The sequence below is a fragment of the Nylanderia fulva genome, unplaced genomic scaffold (genome assembly GCF_048542155.1).
Source record: "Nylanderia fulva isolate GAGA-0341 unplaced genomic scaffold, ASM4854215v1 Scaffold2, whole genome shotgun sequence".
Lineage (NCBI taxonomy): Eukaryota > Metazoa > Arthropoda > Insecta > Hymenoptera > Formicidae > Nylanderia > Nylanderia fulva.
Window position 1 is genome coordinate 7,664,495 of NW_028190263.1, and position 18,593 is coordinate 7,683,087.

Sequence of the window (18,593 nt, forward strand, 5' to 3'; positions counted from 1 at the left end):
ACTCTCTTTCATTCGATAGATGACTTTATCTTACTCTATAGTTTCTATGTATATGACGCGTATGAATTTTTACAAGTGACATTACGATCGATCGCGTCATTCGACACGCTGCGGAATTTTTTTTCTAATATCCAGATAAACATGCAAAATATTTGTTTTCTTCGTAAGTAGCTCGATTGAAAAGAAAAACGATTGTTGGTTTTCTCCTATGAACGAATATTTTTTCGTCGGTTCGTTGGGCGACTTGGCCAGAGTTAAATCGCTCGGAAGATCGACGAGGCTGCGAGAGTAACGAACGAGGCGATACCAGGCGTATCCCTCGAATGAAATCGCGCCGGCTGTCCGTAGTAAATCAACTGTCCTATTCCAATCTTTGTTCGCGGTGCTGGCAACAGCAACGGCTGCTGGCTGCCCGCAGCCGTTGGCTCTATCTATCGGCGTAGGGGAGAAGTAATCTGGTGAGTCGTAAAACGTGTCAGAATGTCCAACAAACACCTACTCATTAGCCCAGGTAGGCCGGACCGTGGCAGGCGGGATTGCACAAGCACGCATTAACTCCGTGTGGGTAAGTTATGGTCCGGGGAGAGCATAATTCACCCGGAGCCAAGAAAGTGTGGGTTTACTTCTCTTGGACCTGTTCGTGTGAGGGCTTGGCTCCTCGTTATTTTATCGGGTGCCAGCCGCTTGCCTCTAGAGTGTCTTTCTCTCTCTCTCTCTCGACTAATTGAAATCCACGTTCTTAAATTCGGGAAAAACCACCCTGTCGCGTTGTCGAATCGGATCCGACGAGTTAATGTATATATCGTTCGGTAGCGGAAGGTTCAAAACCGACGTATGACGAGAAAATTAATTTCGATTTGGCGTAAAAAAAAACTCTTTCGTCTTTATAACGAAGGGAATTGGAGACGGCTGCAAAGTCGAAAAATTTATTACAATTTTTTTTTTTTTTTTACAAATTGACTTTTATATGGATTTACGTTGTAAAATCTTGCGCTTGTCGTAAATCCGATAATCTTAACGAGCGCCGCGTCAGGATGTATCGGGTCGATCTTATTCAGAGAAACGACAGATTTGCGTTCAGGCATCGGGTCGATAGATCAGGTTCGCTTAGGGAAAGAGCTACGATCGTTGGATCGGTTTCCAACAGATATACACGCGTGTCTTTCGTGAGGGGTCTCTCACCGCGATGTTCCAAGTCGTATTTCTACACGCGGGGATGTGCTTGTACGAATGGATGAAAAGGCGCTCGCGCTGGTGTAGGTGAACTTACATGCAGGAAGCTGCAACAACACGATGGCGCCCCTTCCTCTTTCCCTCTCTCTCTTCTCGTCCCTGTACGAGACCAGATAGACATCTTCGCCAACTCTCCCGCCGCCGTCTAACTAATTGGCTACTGAATTACTGGGCGACATGACCAGTTATTGCTTCGTACCTCACCTCAAGTCGGGTATATCGGATCCTGGATCTTGCGGTTCGCGAGGAGTATACAGGCCGTATCCCTCCATCTTTTGCGCTCTCCCCTCGTATTAATGACGACTCGTAATACAGCGTTGATCGCGAAATCTCCATCCGTAATGGGCGAACCGTCCCCTTTTGATGATGCATCATACATATTTATCTAGGTAGTATACGTCTGCGCGGATTCGTGATGACTCCAATAATTCTCTTCGTACTTGTGTGCTCTCTTCCTCTTCTCGCAATTTATTCTTCATGTGACATTTTCATAGTTGGAACTATACATATGATATGTATAAAACTTATGGCAGCTGCAGAAAGATTCTTTTAAATAAGAATGACATAAAACGAACATTTACTTTATATGTTAACCGTTTACGAAATTATTACAAAATGTTATAATTTATTTTAGACAAAATTATATCTATATGTGTGTGTGTGTGTGTGTGATTGGTTTGCTTGAACTAAAAAAAATAAATAAATAAAATATAACGTGTGCTGCAATTTGGAAACGTTTAAGATTTCCTTCAACATTCGCATGTAAACAACAGGCGATATATATTTTATATATATAGCCGATGAGAAATGAGGGTTGTAAGAGATCTATCAGTGCCCGACGCAGACTCGTTGTCTCCTGTGCGAGTGTTTCCGTGTGTGTGCAACGAGTTAAGGTACAAACCGAGGTACCCTCGGGTGATATACGACTTTGTGGGCGCTCGCGCGATACGCCGCCACTAAAAGGCTTAACGAGCATCTTCGTACGCCACGGCAGTCCAGAGTAAACAGGACGTGGCTTATCTTGTCACGAAAAATCTGCGGAGGAAGGCTCCTGCGCGCGCGCGGGCTGACTCTTATTTTTCCTCCCCCATATATTTTTTCTCGCCTCTTTCCCCTTTTCATAATACCACGGCAAACACGCGGCGCGACGAACGGTCATGACGGTGATTCAGCCTATTTCGAATTTCTGTTATGGCGGGGCCGATAAAAATGCGGCCGTACAGCCGCATTAATGGTTATGAGATCTTAATGTGTGTGCTTAACGCTCGTCGTCAGACTACGTGCGGAAGATTCTATGAATCTGGTTTTAATACTTGGATTCTCTCTCGCAGCCTCCTCTTAATATCCTCGTCGCGTGTTTGGAATTTTAGTTTTCTCAGCATATATATACGAGAAAAAATCCGCACTTTGCGTTTTAATAATTTTTTTTATTAAAGAGCGAACGAAATATGATTTTTTTACGGATATAAAATTCGATGAATTTTAAGTGATTCTTTATCGTAGCGATATATCTCTACGTCTACTCTTAAGCCGATATAAGACGAGTCGGAATATGATTTGGTTCTTCGATGATATAGCAATGGCGGCGAAAGTACTTATTTATCGCGGTCCCAATTAACATTCGGATCGTTATTTCGCCACCTCCCGCATTTCACCCACTGTATCGCGTAATTATGGATCTTTACAGGAAATTATTAACTCGAGCGGTTGCTTCATTATCTCCTAATGAAGCAACACGTATCGGGCCGAGTGCTGATGGAGACGTCGTTGGGCTAATTGCCGCTTTGCCTTATACGTCAGACACAGAAACACGGTGTCTCGGCATTTCGAGTTATGATTACGCCCGATGTATACCTGACGTATCGCGAGATCAAAGAACGATTTTGGGGAAAAACTACGTACATTTATATATTTATTACGAAAGCGAAAAAGAACGGAAAAAAGATGTATATACGGCCGCGTAATTGAAAGACGTCGAGGAAAGATTAAAACTTTAGCGTGACTTGAAGCGCGACGCGGGACTCTTTCTCACGCCAGCCTGCGACTCATTAACGTTTCTATAAATTACCTTAGGTGGAGATGGGAGGAGGAAAAAGTCGCAAAGTACGCGGAGAGACAGAAGGTGGTGTATGTATATACGTATATACTGAAAGAAGTGTTTAAATAAAGTTTTGCGCGCGATGCGATATAAATTATTGGACGAGAAAATATAACGACGTACATATGTTGCTTTCTTGTAACGTTGCACTCTGTAACGCGCGTAGTAAATTGCGCGGTAAATAGTATGTAACGGCGCGCAGTAAATTGCCACGGCCATATAATACTGCATTCGACACTCACACAAATTTCTCTTTCGCCCACTCGTGGAAATGTCGATACCAGTAGGATGCTTACGTCATGGCGCGAAAGTAAATTACATTAAAAATTTTGCACGCCCGCCGGGCTCTCCGTTTCAACAGCCCCGGCAAATAGTTACCGCGGCTTCCATTTTGTCGATGTTGTCGATTTCAATTGCAAATATCAAGTGCCACTTTTTTTATCACCGCGAGCCCGCACTGCAAATTACGCAATATCCCTCTTGAGCGTAGATGTATTTCAGTTTTCAGGCATTTCACCGTGCGATCAATATATGGCAGTATAATACCGTTCTTCTCTCACGTTTGCGTACGTTTCTCTTTTATTTCAGCAGAAACTGTTCTAAGATTTTATGGGAACTATCCCGATGTAGAATTTATTTCGCACTCTTAGCTCCGAGAGAGAGAGAGAGAGAGAGAGAGAGAGAGAGCTATTATTAGCAAGTTATTATTAATACATGACATTAGGGGGTTCTATATATATAAGAGAGATTACGATGATAAATATTTACTTTTATAATATTGCTTGGCAATACTGCTAATATATCCTCTTAAAATGGAATTACTGTTATAAAATATCCTTAGATGGTCACTTTTTACGACTTGGCGCTTATAGCTTGCGTGTTTGATGAGAAAATAGAGAATCTTTTTTTCTCTAAAAGGCCAACTATCAAACGGAATATTAACTTGCCTTAAAATTGCGATCTGGATAGTCTTGAAATCGACGCTCGCGAGATGCCGGACGTCGAGATTCGAAATGGCAACCACTGTCGAGCCACCTGTGCGTCAAGCCTGGGTGTATCCATGTTATAAATCCGGCAGATAATGACGACATGTTTATACTCTTCATTTGTATGCTAGGCGAGGAACTGTTTCTGGCCGCACACCGAAGCCAGTCTTGCTGCTCGAATGCTTGGTTCTCTTGTCCCGCAGTGGCGTAGCTATGCGTACTCAACAACTTGGCCGTTCAACGAAAATTTATGTATCCCTCGTCTGTGTATGTACGATGCATTACAGTTATTTCGTTGCAGCGACGAGATCGGATACCGCTGAGAGACGTTCAAAGTTAGTTGTCGAGTTGTCGAGCTTTTTTTCCCGTCGCGGGTCGAGATTCGTTATATTCGAGAATTACATCTCAATTATAAAATGATCAGTTCATATAGTTCCATCATTGCGTCTTGTTAAGTTTCTATATAGCTTCAGGACTGCGCGTTATCTTCAACTTTCTTAAGACTTGACGTCTTTGTTCAAACTGCAGTATCTTCAAAATGTTTCAAGTTTATTGCGATTTATCGGTAATAAAAAAATGTGCAGGTGTTTAACATTCTAAATTATTATCTGGAAAATTGAAATGATAGAGAAATTGCCTACACACGTATAATATATCGTTTCGAATAAACTTTACAATCAGCTGATATTCCACGGGTAAGAGGAAATCGTTGCTCGGAGAGCGCAAGAAATTGTTTCCAGCTAATCGTAGTTTATAAATCTTGAAGGTGGCCGGCGGCGAACCGAAAACGCGGAGTCGCGTTCTCGTTTCCACTTGGCCGCAGCCGCAGCCGCAGCCGGCACGCGGTATATCTAAAAAGAGAGAGAGAGAGAGAGAATATTTTTTCTCGACACACACACACACATACTTACACAGCACCGGCATGCCATAAAGCACGAGATTCGTGCCTCGGCGTAAAATAGCTTTATTATACAAAATACATGCAAATTATCTTATTTATGGTTATGGCTGCTAATTATATTGCGTGCTTATACACAAAATGTCAACGTGGCCGGAGCCGCGGCGCGGACGCGTAATACGTTTGACTTTTTACGAGGCAGCTGGATGCTTCGCATACGTATGTATATACATACGTTGGGAGAGAGGGTCCTATATACGTAACGTGTACACACATTTACTCGCTTAACGATCGCGAAATACCGACAGTTACGCTCGCTACGTATCGCAATATGTGAACATTACTGGGAACAATATTGCTGGAAGAAAGAGAGAAGACGAAGACGTAGACGAAGGCCAGACGCGCGAGTAATGGCACACCGTTCGAAAATTGAATATAAATGATGGATATCTATAGTAAATAATAACGATTAATTGTGATAACTCAGATCCGTATCTGCATATAGATATACGTATTTGTCTGTTAAATATTATGTGACTTTTGTATCACACATAGTTTTTTTATTTTTATCTTTTTATTACTGCCTTTTATGTATATTTTTTCTCCATCCAGTATGCAAATAACATATTTATATGTATAGTACATTTTATGTCTTGTATATTGTATTAATTTCGTACGAATTATTTATCACATGTAAGCAAGTATATAGTATTATAAGATTTTTGTAGATTATTCAAGAATGTGTTCGCAGATATATTTATCATGTTAATAGAGTTGAAATCATTAAATATTTTATTAACGAAAAAACATGATGAAACCTGGGTTTCAGGTTAAAAAAAATTGCTTCTCTATTTATTCCGACTATATTTCAAATCTGCAATTTTAAACATGTTACAAAGTCGCAAGAATCTACATATAAACAGACAATTATAATAAGAAAAGGTTATTATAAAAAGATTAATTTTACAAATAAATACACGATTTAGCATAAAATTGTATTAAAAGTTCTCGACATATGTATTTATTGCATAATTTCGCGAAATTATGAGTCTACTTACATTTACATTTATGTCCGAAGAAAAACATTTATGAAATTCGCTACATTGTGGTAATGTAAATGTCGCGAAATGAATGAGAGAAACGAAAAAGAAACTTTGTAATTATATTATAACATATGGTTAGTGCCGAATTTAGTAAATAAATATATGTACATATTTCACACTTCTCTATCAATCATTATTTCAAATACAGAAAATTATTAATATTCTTGTTGTTAATTTCTTACATTTCTCCTAAGCATTGACTAAATGTGAATACGCTTTCGTAATTTCGTGCAAAATAAATACTATATGCTTGCATGTGTTCGCTTATTTATATTTTATTTTTGTCACGCGCATCGACATTTATCAAATCTATCATTGATAAATGACACGGATATGCTGCAATAAAAGAACAATTTTTTTAAACACGAGACTCGACAACACAAGCATACCATGCCATTATCTTCGATCCTTAATAATTCTCCTTCTCTCTCTATTTCTCACTCCAGCCTGTCTTAACGCGATTAATAACTCCGTCACGTCGTAATTACATATTCAGGTATGTGGCAATACCTAAGTTAAGAGGTTTTTCTAATTCAACCGCCGTCGTATAAATCATAAATGAATGATCGTCGCGCCGTTCAAATTTACGATCGCGGAACTAGCGATTTCTTCTCGAGATTTTAATAAACAGATATTTTTTTTCAAAATACGACTATTTGCTCAATTACAAGAATTGTTAGAATATTTATCATACAAATATAAAAACTTTATTACAGTCAATGACGATTCAATATTTATCTTAGTAATAAAATATACAGGTCAAAAATATATACATATCTTTTATCGTCTGATATCGGCGTAATATAAGTCGAGGATTACTTTACGCCAACATAGTTTACATCTTCGTATCTTTTTGCGGGATATGCGAGCGATCAAAATGCCGTGATATCCAAGTCTTTTGCGATTTGGCATCGGCGGTCGTTTAACGCACCTAAACACGCGAATAAAGATAAAGCGAAATAATATGAAAATAAATATGACCAGGAGAGCCGAGAGAGGGAGAGAGAGAGAGAAGTGTATATTCCGGTCTTTGAATACAAAATGACGTTCGTATCTAAACGACGTCCGCGACCCGCCGTGAAAACCAGTATCCGATTTTCGATGCGCCCGCACTCGGGCAGCGCTTTCGGGTCGTGCATTCGAAATGCACGAGAAATAATACGTCTACCAGCAGCATCGACTCTTAAAATATACGGACCAGCAGTCTGCCGGTCGGTCGTTGTTGGATCGTGGCCGAATAAGCTAGCCGCGACAAGACCTGGCCTGCGAGAAATTTACAACATAGTGCTTTCTGTCTCGCCCAATGGCGCGATGTTAATATTACACGAGGGAGACACCAAATATTTCGCGTAGATTTGATTGCACGATTTATCGGTATTTTCGTTGCCTCGTGCTTTTCTCGAATTTGACATTTACTTACGAGCGATATATTTGCTTCCTATGACGCTAGCTTGGAGTATTAAAAAAAGTGTAAATATTATCGTGGTATGAAAAAATTATTGATACAATCGCTTTAGTATTTCATAATTTTCAGTTTGAAAGAAATATTACTTAAAAAAATTTTTTATTTTTTAAATAATACACATTCTTACTTTTTCTTTGATTAAAATCAAATGGATTGTATAGCTAAAATTCTACGCCATTGCAACATATTATTCTATTTTTCTATCCTTCGTCCGCGCTTATATGATTAGGATACAAAAAGGATTAAAATAGTTCTGCTCATTTTTTTTCATTCTTATTGAATGAATGGAAAAAAAATAATTCGACATATCGCATTCCTGAGATCCTATTTAAACGCCATCGTCGATCCGAAAATCACAGAACAGTCTCCAACTATCGTTCGTACGGTTTCTGAGCATTCTACGTTAAGAGAATTTTTTTGACGAAATGAAGTGTCTCGTTCTAACCATTCTTTTCGTTGCATTGAGCGCTGGACAAGTACATCGATTGCCATCCTCTTACAAGAACGGCATCAAATGGGAATTCGGCACAAAAATCAGTCACGGTGACGTATTGACCCCTTCTAATGTCGTTCAAACTCCAGTGCCATCAATCGTTGACAAGAACAAGCCGATTATTGTGCCAGTAATTAAAAAAGAGCCAGTTTCAGCGACGGGTTATAAGAAAATTCCCGTGATATCAGATGTCTATCAAAAAAAATCCGCCATTCCAATTGTTCACATCAAGCAAGAACCCGTCGTACAGAACATTCGCAAGGAACAATCGACTGTCTTCAGGGCGCACTCAATACCGTCGAATATTTACAAGAGCGAACCCACTGTGCAGAACGTTTCTAAGCAACAGGCTGCAGTGCCAATTATTCGCCAAGAACATCCGGTCGTATCCAACATTTACAGAAGCCAACCAATTAGACCAGTTGTACACCAGCAGCAGCAGCAGCAATCGCCGCATCACTTTATCGTCCCCAGAGTTTTACCGGCCGACTCACAGAAAAAGCTGGAGCATCACGTATGGAATTATCAAAACAATCCTCGTCACTCGACTATTCGTGACAATGTGCATGTAGTTTCGCACAAATAGTACTCTGCTTGCTCTTCTCAGGATTGCGATACTTCAAATGCTCCTAAAGTTTTGACATTAATTATGTGACATTATCTACAATAAGGTAAAAAAAAAAAAAAACTTGTAACAGACTAAATAAATAATATCGTAAAAATAATACACGACATGAAAAAAAAAAAACTTTATTTGATATATAGAAGAAATTTAATTTCTAAAATCTTATACAAATCCCTCTTCCGTCTCTCATTTATATATTAGCAGACAATGAGATCCGCTCGTTGTTTCGCGAAAGCGCTCATTTTCATTAATATAACCGACTGCGCTGTTGGATTTAACTCAACGAGCGCTACACAAAAATGTCGGAGATTGCGCCGGTAAACCCTTGTCCTCGAGCCCGACGATAATCGGGCCGTTGCGGCGTGTCGCAGCCCGAAAGAGGATCACAATGGAGTTAATTAAACATCTCAATAGCAGACGCGCCCGCCCAAGAGTGATTAGGCGTGCTGTGGCGCACACGGACGCCGCCGACGGCTATTATACCCCCTTTCCCTCGTAAAGAGAGAGAGAGAGAGAGAGAGAGAGTCCCCGAGTGCGAGAACCAGACGCTGAAGAAGGACGATCGTCCTTGCGGAAGCGGGCGAGAAGGAGATGAGGAATACGAGGATAGCCGGCGGCGGCGACGGTGGTGCGGATGACGCACGTGGAATGGTGGTGAGCCCCTGGAAAGGGAGAGGAAAGGGGGAGGAGAGGGAGAGAAGACATGCCGGCGACACACAATGCAGGTGACAGCTCGCGCACCCCACAGGCCCTGTCTCATCTCTTTTGTTCCTGGCGTTTCGTCGGCTTTCTTCCCCATGACGGCAAGACAACCGTGGCATGGCTCGGCTTCGTCTCGTCTCGTCTCGGCCTTGTGTCGCACTGAAATTGCTCAAATGGAAACGAGTGTGTCATTCTCACTACGTTTGCCCGTCACTCTCTCTTGCCTTTCCTCTTACTCTCTATCTATCCCTTTATATCTGTCGTACTTCTTGCTCATTTAAGATCCTCGCGCGCGATCTTGTACGCATTAAATGTGTCTTTATGGATTTGAGTCAAGTGTGTCAGGCTCGAATTCGTGCCGCCTGAAACCGTATATTCAGAAACCATCGAGTCGGACATCCAACCGGGAAGTTGAAAAACCACGTATTGCGTTAATTATATAGATCGTGAGATAGAGTGTGAGATCGTAAATATAATCGTGTGGATAAATACATAGTAGAGCGACATATGTACGTATTCACGAGGCTAAAAAGTGAAAAGCGTTGGCGCGAGTTATTGTCTCCTCGCGATGAAAGATAGGAACAAGGTGGAGAAGCGACTCGAGAGAGCTCGAGATAAGAATCGCTTGGCGAGCAACATTCGTTGTCGACGTAAATAGGTAGCGTATTGGGTGAGGTGTAGGTGTCGTGATAAACACGCGTTACTCGAGATTCTGCCGTAGCGTAGACAACCGGGAAGGAAGTCTGGTTTCTTGACTTTTCCGTTTCACGAAGCGATGATGATTACTAATTATAATATTACGACACGTTTCCGTTCTCTTGTACATACATATATCGCGTCAGTCTTCTTCATTGTCCGTGATTATAAAAAGAAAAGACTATTTTGACGAAGACGGACTTAAAACAAAGAAGAGAAATCGGCGATGTAAGGTGATTTATCGTTGTAGGGAAATTTACGATTATGGCGACAAGAAAAAAACAAGGAGTCGACGAAATCTTTATCGGCAGGTAAATGCGTCGCAGCTGGCAGACATCTTTCGTAGATGGATGTTTACCACGTGTAAGACCGTGGAAAGTTGCGCGCGGAATTTATCCCGGCTTTCGGCCGCGCGTGTGGAAACCTCGATATACTTGTACACGTGGTCTGTTAGACGCCAGTTAAAGACAAATGGGCGTTCTCTAACCCGCGGCGCGGCCGTTTAAATGGAAACCTGTAATTACAAGGCAGAGGAGAGATGTATCTTTCTTATCCGCGCGACGGTTGAAGGCTTACAAATTATAGTAAGCCGGAGATTGTCCCGATACAGGGTAGGCGTTCGCGCCGCGGCCCTTATCTAATCGTTACGCTAATGTAGGAAGAGACGAATTGGTTTACTTAACCAGCCTCGGTTTCCGCAAGTGCACTCGTGCGCGACGTGAATAATATCGATATTTTTTTTTTTTAATTTTAACATCGCCATTGTGAAATGTTTATCGTGTATATATGTTTGAAAAAATAATTGTAAATTTAAACAATGAATATTTTACGCGCAGCGTGCATTTGGAATGGAAATGTATTTAAATAATAGCTGGATTATAGTTGCGACGAAAAATATATATAAATATTTTTCTATTTGAAAGGGAAAAAAAGAGTAAGCGTCTTTCTCTCTTCGGTTTCGCTCGGGTTGACGATATAGAGACTCGCTTTTGGCTTTTCGGTAGCTGATGAATCACCGCTGTCATACGCCAGGTGTCGTACATCAAGTTGAGAACGCGTTCCGCGTCGTCGCGGAACGGAAATGTCGCGTCTACCGCGCGGAATCTGCTTTTACACGCGCGTCCCGGCGAGCAAATTATGCGGGATCTCACGCGGTACCCGCGCGCGCGTTTTACGCTTCGACGAACGTAATTCTCGGGATTTGCAATGGGGTGGAACTCTGGCTCTCCCTCTCAAACGTGTGTACCCCGACTATATATATATATGTGTATATGTATTATTTCCGCGTTGGAACGCGCGTTGTATGTCCCCCGCTCGTCACATCGCGCCGTTATACGAGTATGTTGTACGCGCATAACTATTGCTTTGCCTAGACGCACGTAACACCTTTGATATGCTTTCGCGCTGCCGTGTGTCCGTGTTATCTATGCGACGCATGTTCGCCGTGTTTGCGCTTAAATTCTTTCGCGCGCCATCCGACTCCGAATATAAAAAATTCAGAATATCGGAGTGTTAATTTAGAGAAAGATCTCTAACGGAGATTCCGATCTTCTCGCGGTATATAGAAAATAATTTCCTCGATGTTTCACGGTACAAGGAGCAGTCTACGAATTTTTCAATCGACCGTGGAACGGATCTAATATGCGACGTATGATGCGAATACAAATTTAGAAACTGTAGGTTTATACGGGTGCCAACTTCTCATTAAAGTACAGGCATCCCGATGACACGGTGCATTATTGTCAGGTTAATCGTACGTCATGTACGGCCGCGTGCGCGATTTGGATCCATGCACCTCGCTTCTTGCCTCGCATATATATATGCATATAAATATACACACACACATATATATATATATACACACACGTACAGATATTACACAGCGCGGTGGGCGCTTCTCTTGCCACGGCTCGTCTCTCCTCATCAAAGACCGACGTTGTGTCGACGCGTCGAGAATATATTCGCGCACAACTCACCGTATAAACAAAATTTATCCATGGACAACGTGCGTTTGTCATATTTCAAAAACCTCTACCGCCTCACTCCGTTGTCCGTTGTCGTCCCCCTTTGGCCCCTGCGGCTGCGTCGACGGTAATTTCAGCGTTGCGCCGCGCCGACTTTAAAGGCCCGTCGTGTAAAAAACCTCCGACCCCTCCCGTCCCGTCCCGCCAAAAAAACAGCTGTTAATGTCTGTTCGCCGAGAATATTTCGTTAGCTGCGTCGCGCGATGCGAGATCGCGCGGCGAAATGGTGGAAGCATGATGTATATTGTGCACATGTGTCGCAGAGAATGTGAAAACACAGGCGTCACACAGTTTTTTTTTTATTTTTTTTTTCCCCCGTGTGATTCGATGTTACTTCACGTGAAATAATAAAAATGCTCTCCCGCTTATTCGAGCCGAATCTCGCAGAGCGCGTCCTGATAAACTCGCTTTTGGCAAAGATCGCGCGTTTTTTTTGTTTTCTGTATCAAGCGCGAATTAAAGGATCGATATTATAAATTTTTTGTAGCCTCTGTATCGGATTACTCGTTACATTTTATCGAGACAAGAATACGTTGAAAAATGTATTTTATTCAATTTTTTGTAATCGAGTTCTTTTTTTTTTTTTTATTACATCGCCTTTTATCTACTTGAGATTAAGATTGATTGAAACAGATACGGGTACTATCTACTTCTCGGCGCAAACATTGAAAATATCTTTATCGCGCGATACTAATACCATTATACATCCGAGAGGACGACGTCGGTCGTCGGAGCGGTGTACTTTCCGCGACGTGATTTCTCTCTCGGAGAATTTCGGAGGACTCTGTTGTAATCGGAGACGACGTCCCGTCTCCGGTACCGAGAGAGAAGTCGTTCTGGCGTCTCGTCACTCGGCCGTCTGCTTTCAACACGACGCCCGTCTCTCATTCGACGCCAGACGTCGCCTCCCGCACTCTCGGCCAATATGTCGACCTTCTACACCCGCGAAGTCATCCGAACATGAAAACCAATCGTGACAGTCGATCCTAACTGTTTCGCGTCGCTTTCCGAAAGGAAACCAGATCCACACACACACACAATTTTAAATTGGTTGCGATGGGCAGCATTAAAATCGTTCATAAACATAATTTATAATTGTAAACAAAGAAGGGCTATAAGAGCTATTAAACATAACAAAGTTGTCAGTTGATATTAAAAAACTTCATTTGGACGGAACGAGAAATAAATAAGAAGTGATCATTTATTCACATTTAAACGAAATAATAAATACATAAGAAATACACATTAAAGCGAACGTTTCGGCTGACGTTTTACATAATTTATAATTTAACGAAAATGTTCAGCGTACAAATCTGCAAAACATTTTTAATATCGATTAAATGTTTTATTTTTTTAATTCGAACCTTTATGATTTCAACCGGCTCAAATATCTGTTCTCTATTGCAGAGTTGGACAAAGGTCTATATACGAAGAGACGCATCACTGGTGAGTGAAAAGACGTGCTATATTTTTTCTCCTACCGAATGAAAATTATAGAGTTTGTGACTGAAGTTTGCGTTAATTGGAATGACAATGAAAACGCGTGTTCATTCCTCAAAAGTTTTCGTACGCGGCTGACGTAAATGCGAGAGCTAACTGTCGAAACCGAGTGGCACTGGCGGAGACTCCGATCCAAAACGTATATCATCAGCCATCCTATTTTAATAATACGATTTTAGAGGGCTGTCCGACTTCCCCTCGACGTTGTCATTACGCGGCCGTCCGGGGGTCATTTCGTCCGAAATAATTAGCGGTCCCGGTAGTTGTCTCAGCACGAAGGGTCGAGGCATAACGGTAATGGCAGGGTGCCGTCCTCGATAATTTCGACCGCGGGAAGGACGTGCCGCGAACACGAGGGACTACGGTGCGCAGGGCGCAAGACGAGGGAATTAGACATAGAGGCGACCCTGACGAAGGCGCTTCTCATGCTAACCCCGGTAACGAGCCGAGGCGCCAGATAAGTAGAGGGCATCCCGCGCCGGTCTTCGGGAAATAAAATCGGGAGATTGCGGTGAGAGAGAGAGAGAGACCAAAGTCCGGGTCCTTAATGCCACCTAACGCGGGCTGATTTATCAAAGGCAGAGGTGCCATTACCGTATTCCAGAATGGCCGCCGTTTCGGAAGGAGATATGTCCGATTATGGACGGATGTTCCATAAATCGGACACTCCGGGGAAATATCGCTTCGAGGGAAACGTTTGCTCGCCTCGACTCGGGTAAACGGAGACGTGCGTGTTTCGCCCCGAGTTTACGATCTTCAAGTTATGTTAATGGCAGCGGTATTACGCGCGCGCCCGCGATGACGTTTTATTAAGCGGGAGCGTTCGAGGAATTCGCCGGCTTCTCTCTCTCTCATGAAGATGTGCGAACTGACGTTTCATGAACTGCACGGCGTTCGGAAAAATACGAGTTGGAAGTTTCTTATTAAGCGCTGAATATTTTTCGCTCTAATGTTTTCATCAAAGTTCATTATACATCTTACGTTACATTTCAATTTATCAGTTCGAACACTTTTCTCGTTTGTCAATCGAAATCAATCGTGACATGACGACGGTAACGATGTTTTCTAGTCCGAATAAATTAGCGTGGCGATTCTAAATAAATGTCTCGGTAAATTTGTGAGAAAAATATATAGGGTCGTGTTTTGCACGAGAGGGATTTTTATTTGCCAGGACGGTTTTCTGGTGGTTTGGAGCCGTCCATCGTGATATTGCCGGTTACAGGTTGCAACGCTCGCCGGTAAAACCGCGCAATGTCGCACGTCCGGCATTGTGGGCCCGCTCTCGCTCGCTATATTTGAAAAAAAAAAAAAAAATCTGCGCGCGCACACACACCGTACACACACACACACACGCAGACCCGCGGATCTGATCGTGGAGACATAAAAATGCAGGTCGTGCGCGCTTGCGCGCTGTTTGCCTGGCCCGACATCGGTGTGTTTTATGGCCGACAGCTTTGTGTGTTCCGCAGTAGGCATTATTTTTCCTTCTAAACTCCGTTATACCTGGAACAATGGAGAGATTAAAACGTAAAATATATGATCTCTCGAGTATAGCCGCGACGGGTCGGGGGTGAGCAGCAAAGGGAAACGATACGGCGCGACGTCTACTGCCTATGGTAAATTTTGGTTTATACCTGAGGGTACCTTCTAACATCATTTTTTTTTTCGTCACACTTGTAACACAATGGAGATTGATTTACTGATTTCTGAAAGAAAACTTTGTACAAATTTGATTTATGTATAAGAATTTTGCCATTGAAGTACTATTGCAGCGTCTATATATTGTGCCTTTTTTCATAGCTGATAAATATATTTCTACATATGTATATGTACAGGGAAATGATAAAATCAACTGGAAAAGCTATTTATTATGATGTTAAAATAATTTAGGATTTATAAAATTGTATGCACAGGGTGCTCGATAATCATTTGTATATTATATATCAAAGATAATAATAATTATTATATATTAATTATTTGTCACAACTGATGTTCGAAGGTGATTTATTAATATAGATAGAATAAAATTTATATAACAGAATATTTCACTGTTTATAACTTTGCTTGAACGCAAATGCACAAGGTAGTGAAATATGTTTCCAGCAAGATTCGATTATCTTGATTACTCGTCGCGGCGCTGAAATAACTTAGTCAATTGCCATATAAATAAATCATAAATGATTTATGTTAAAATAATTATATTACAATAAAATATATATATACATATGTATTATATATGTAATATATAATAATGTAAATCGATTTACAGCTTTACTTTCTACTTTGTCCATATTGATGAATGATTTATGATGTTTGCACGAGACGATTTGAGAAATATATATTTAATATGTGCATAATATTAATGACGAATTAAATTATATATAATTAATAAATGTTTTAAAATACAATAATATTAGATGACAAAAAAGCAACAATTTTTAAGCGAGCTTGTCCAAATAAATGTGATTTAAATAATTTTTGAAAAATGTTCCACCGAAAGAAAAGTTGGATTTATAGCAATTTCGATAAATTACCTGGAATAATTTCGAATTATTTCGTAAACCCGGTTATTCAGCGCATTTTATTTAAATCCCAGATTACAGCTTTGTATATCTTTTAAGACGTTCGATATTACAATTATCGCATTTCTTGCGTTATATAGATTATTTTTCTCTTTCGTCAGCCGCGCGTCAACGAAAAGCGCTCCCAGTGATAGACATTGACATTTAGCCGGGTGCTCGGTTTTTGCTCGGGATTAACATCCGGCCTGTGTTGCGTGAATATTAAGCAAGTCGTTTAATCAGTAAGCCGTTATTGATTGACAGCGCGATAAAGCCATTTGGGCCGGTGTGTATGCACGACAAACTGGGATTCGCAGACGATTGACAAACTGTCGCCTCGTCCATCGTCTAAATTAAGTGGTAATCCGAGTCAGTCGAACGCATCATATTTATTATCCAAAGCTGTTTACACATGTCCGCGTTAATTTCGCCGCTCCGTTTGGTTGCGAGGTTCCCATCCGCGCGCTACAAAAGGTATATCCAAGTCGAATCGATCGATTTATCATACCATTAGATAGCGACCTTTTCATATATGTATTAAACATACGCGTGCACATTTTAAACGCGCCTATGCGATGTGATTGAATTTTTTCGTTCGAGTCGAATAAAAAAACGGAGACGTATATATATAGGTTCGAATAATAAAAATAAAGTAGCTGAGAATTTGCAAAGATTAAAACGAGACTCTGGCGCGTCTCAAGATATATCGCGATGCCGCACGTCTTTCGAATCTCGCGAAAGGCGTTTGTTCGACAGGGCGATACGGGTTGCGCTGTGCGCCGGACCGTGTGCTCTTGTATTTGTCGAATACGAAGTCACGTACCGAATACATTATCGGACGGGTATACGGTCTATGCATGCATGAAGGTTGAAAAGCAAGCGCAGCTCGAGCCGGCGACGCTAGGAGAGCGAAGAGGACGAACGAACGAACGAACGGACGGGCGAGCGGGTGGGTAACTATATTGATTGTGTAGCCGGCTGACAGCGACAGTGACATATGTCACCGAAGCTTCTCGTTATCGCTGATTTAAACATGAGGCAACGAGGCCCTCTTGCCGAGTTGCCCGCTCTCTCTCTCTCTCTCTCTGCGCCGGCAGCTCCGTATTTCTGTTCGTGTCTCCGTCCCCTGTTATTATTATTGCCGAGCGTGCACTTTTCCTTTTTCTCTATCTCTCTCTCGCTTTTTTCCTACTCGCCACTTCCTCTTTCCCGCTCGATCCATCGACTGGCATCGCCTGTCGGAAGCCGGGTAACGTGACCTCTTTGATCATCGGCGTAGTGAAACGGGTTGTCAGAAATAATTATGAGCCCTCGTACCACATGTAGCCGTCGTAGGATGCGTGACACGCATCTACATTGTGCTCTTTTTCGACGTTTTTGGATCCAGTCAATTCCGAGTTTCGCGTGAAAGGTGAAGTTTCGGATTTGTTATATCCAATAAAATTTAAATCGATTCATAGAATCGAGGGAATCGGCATACGCGTACTCGAACAAAAGAAAATTATCGATGACTTTTCGACGACTTAACATTTGAAATGATGCGATATAAGTGACTTATAGATGGGCGAGCGCGCGAGTGGCGATAAATCTTCATCGAGAAAAGCACGCGGATTCCAATATAAAGCCCGCACCGCGAACGCGTGGTTCACTTTTCATGCGAAACTTGATACAAAATAGGTTGTATCCGTCCTCGACGAGATACGTATATAACCGCGTGGCGCGCACCCCTGTCATTCCGGGTGTATAAGAAGTTGGGAGCGTGAAGAGGGATGGAGGGAAGAACGAGGGAAGAAAGACCGCTATGATTTATTATCCCCCGCAAATTCTGTTTCTCCTCCGTGCACGCCAACTGCGTTCGCGTTCATCCATCTTTTTCCCTTTCACGGCTCACCGAGCAACCCTCTTTTCGTCCCGTCCCGTTTCGCGCTCGCTTCTCTCTCTCTCGTCGGATCGTCTCTCCCTTCGCTCTCTCGCCCTCTTTGTTCCGCGCCATCTCTCAAAGTGACTGACTGCCTCCTTTATTATCCGCTTGTCAGCATTTTTACACTTTTATCCGAAGCTCTCCCGGCTCTCTATTGTTCCCGCGGCGAATTCGTACGGTCACAATACGGTCTTGAAGGACTTCAACATGCGGATCATTGTCACGGTGTCGTCGGTTCTCTTGTCATTTGACAGTGTACTGTAGCTTAGAACGGCCGAGTAACGAGGT

The 18,593-nt window shown here is 42.0% G+C and overlaps 1 protein-coding gene and 1 long non-coding RNA gene across 2 annotated transcripts in view; one reads left to right on the top strand and one right to left on the bottom strand.

Moving 5' to 3' along the window:
• The first annotated feature begins 8,165 nt into the window (after positions 1-8,165).
• LOC114937162 (uncharacterized) lies at positions 8,166-8,913 on the top strand. The gene has a single exon (XM_029310587.2). It carries the CDS (start codon positions 8,209-8,211, stop codon positions 8,860-8,862), a length of 654 nt encoding a protein of 217 aa, XP_029166420.2. The 5' UTR covers positions 8,166-8,208; the 3' UTR covers positions 8,863-8,913.
• A 4,657-nt stretch (positions 8,914-13,570) lies between these two features.
• LOC114937066 (uncharacterized) overlaps positions 13,571-18,593 on the bottom strand; it is a 201,750-nt gene continuing 196,727 nt past the window's right edge. Inside the window, exon 6 of the long non-coding RNA XR_014924581.1 lies at positions 13,571-15,326. This is a non-coding gene — a long non-coding RNA (uncharacterized LOC114937066). The remainder of the gene's footprint in view (positions 15,327-18,593) is intronic.

Excerpts from the sequence above, each read along its gene's own strand:
- LOC114937162 (XM_029310587.2), top strand. The coding sequence starts at position 8,209 with ATGAAGTGTCTCGTTCTAACCATTCTTTTCGTTGCATTGAGCGCTGGA.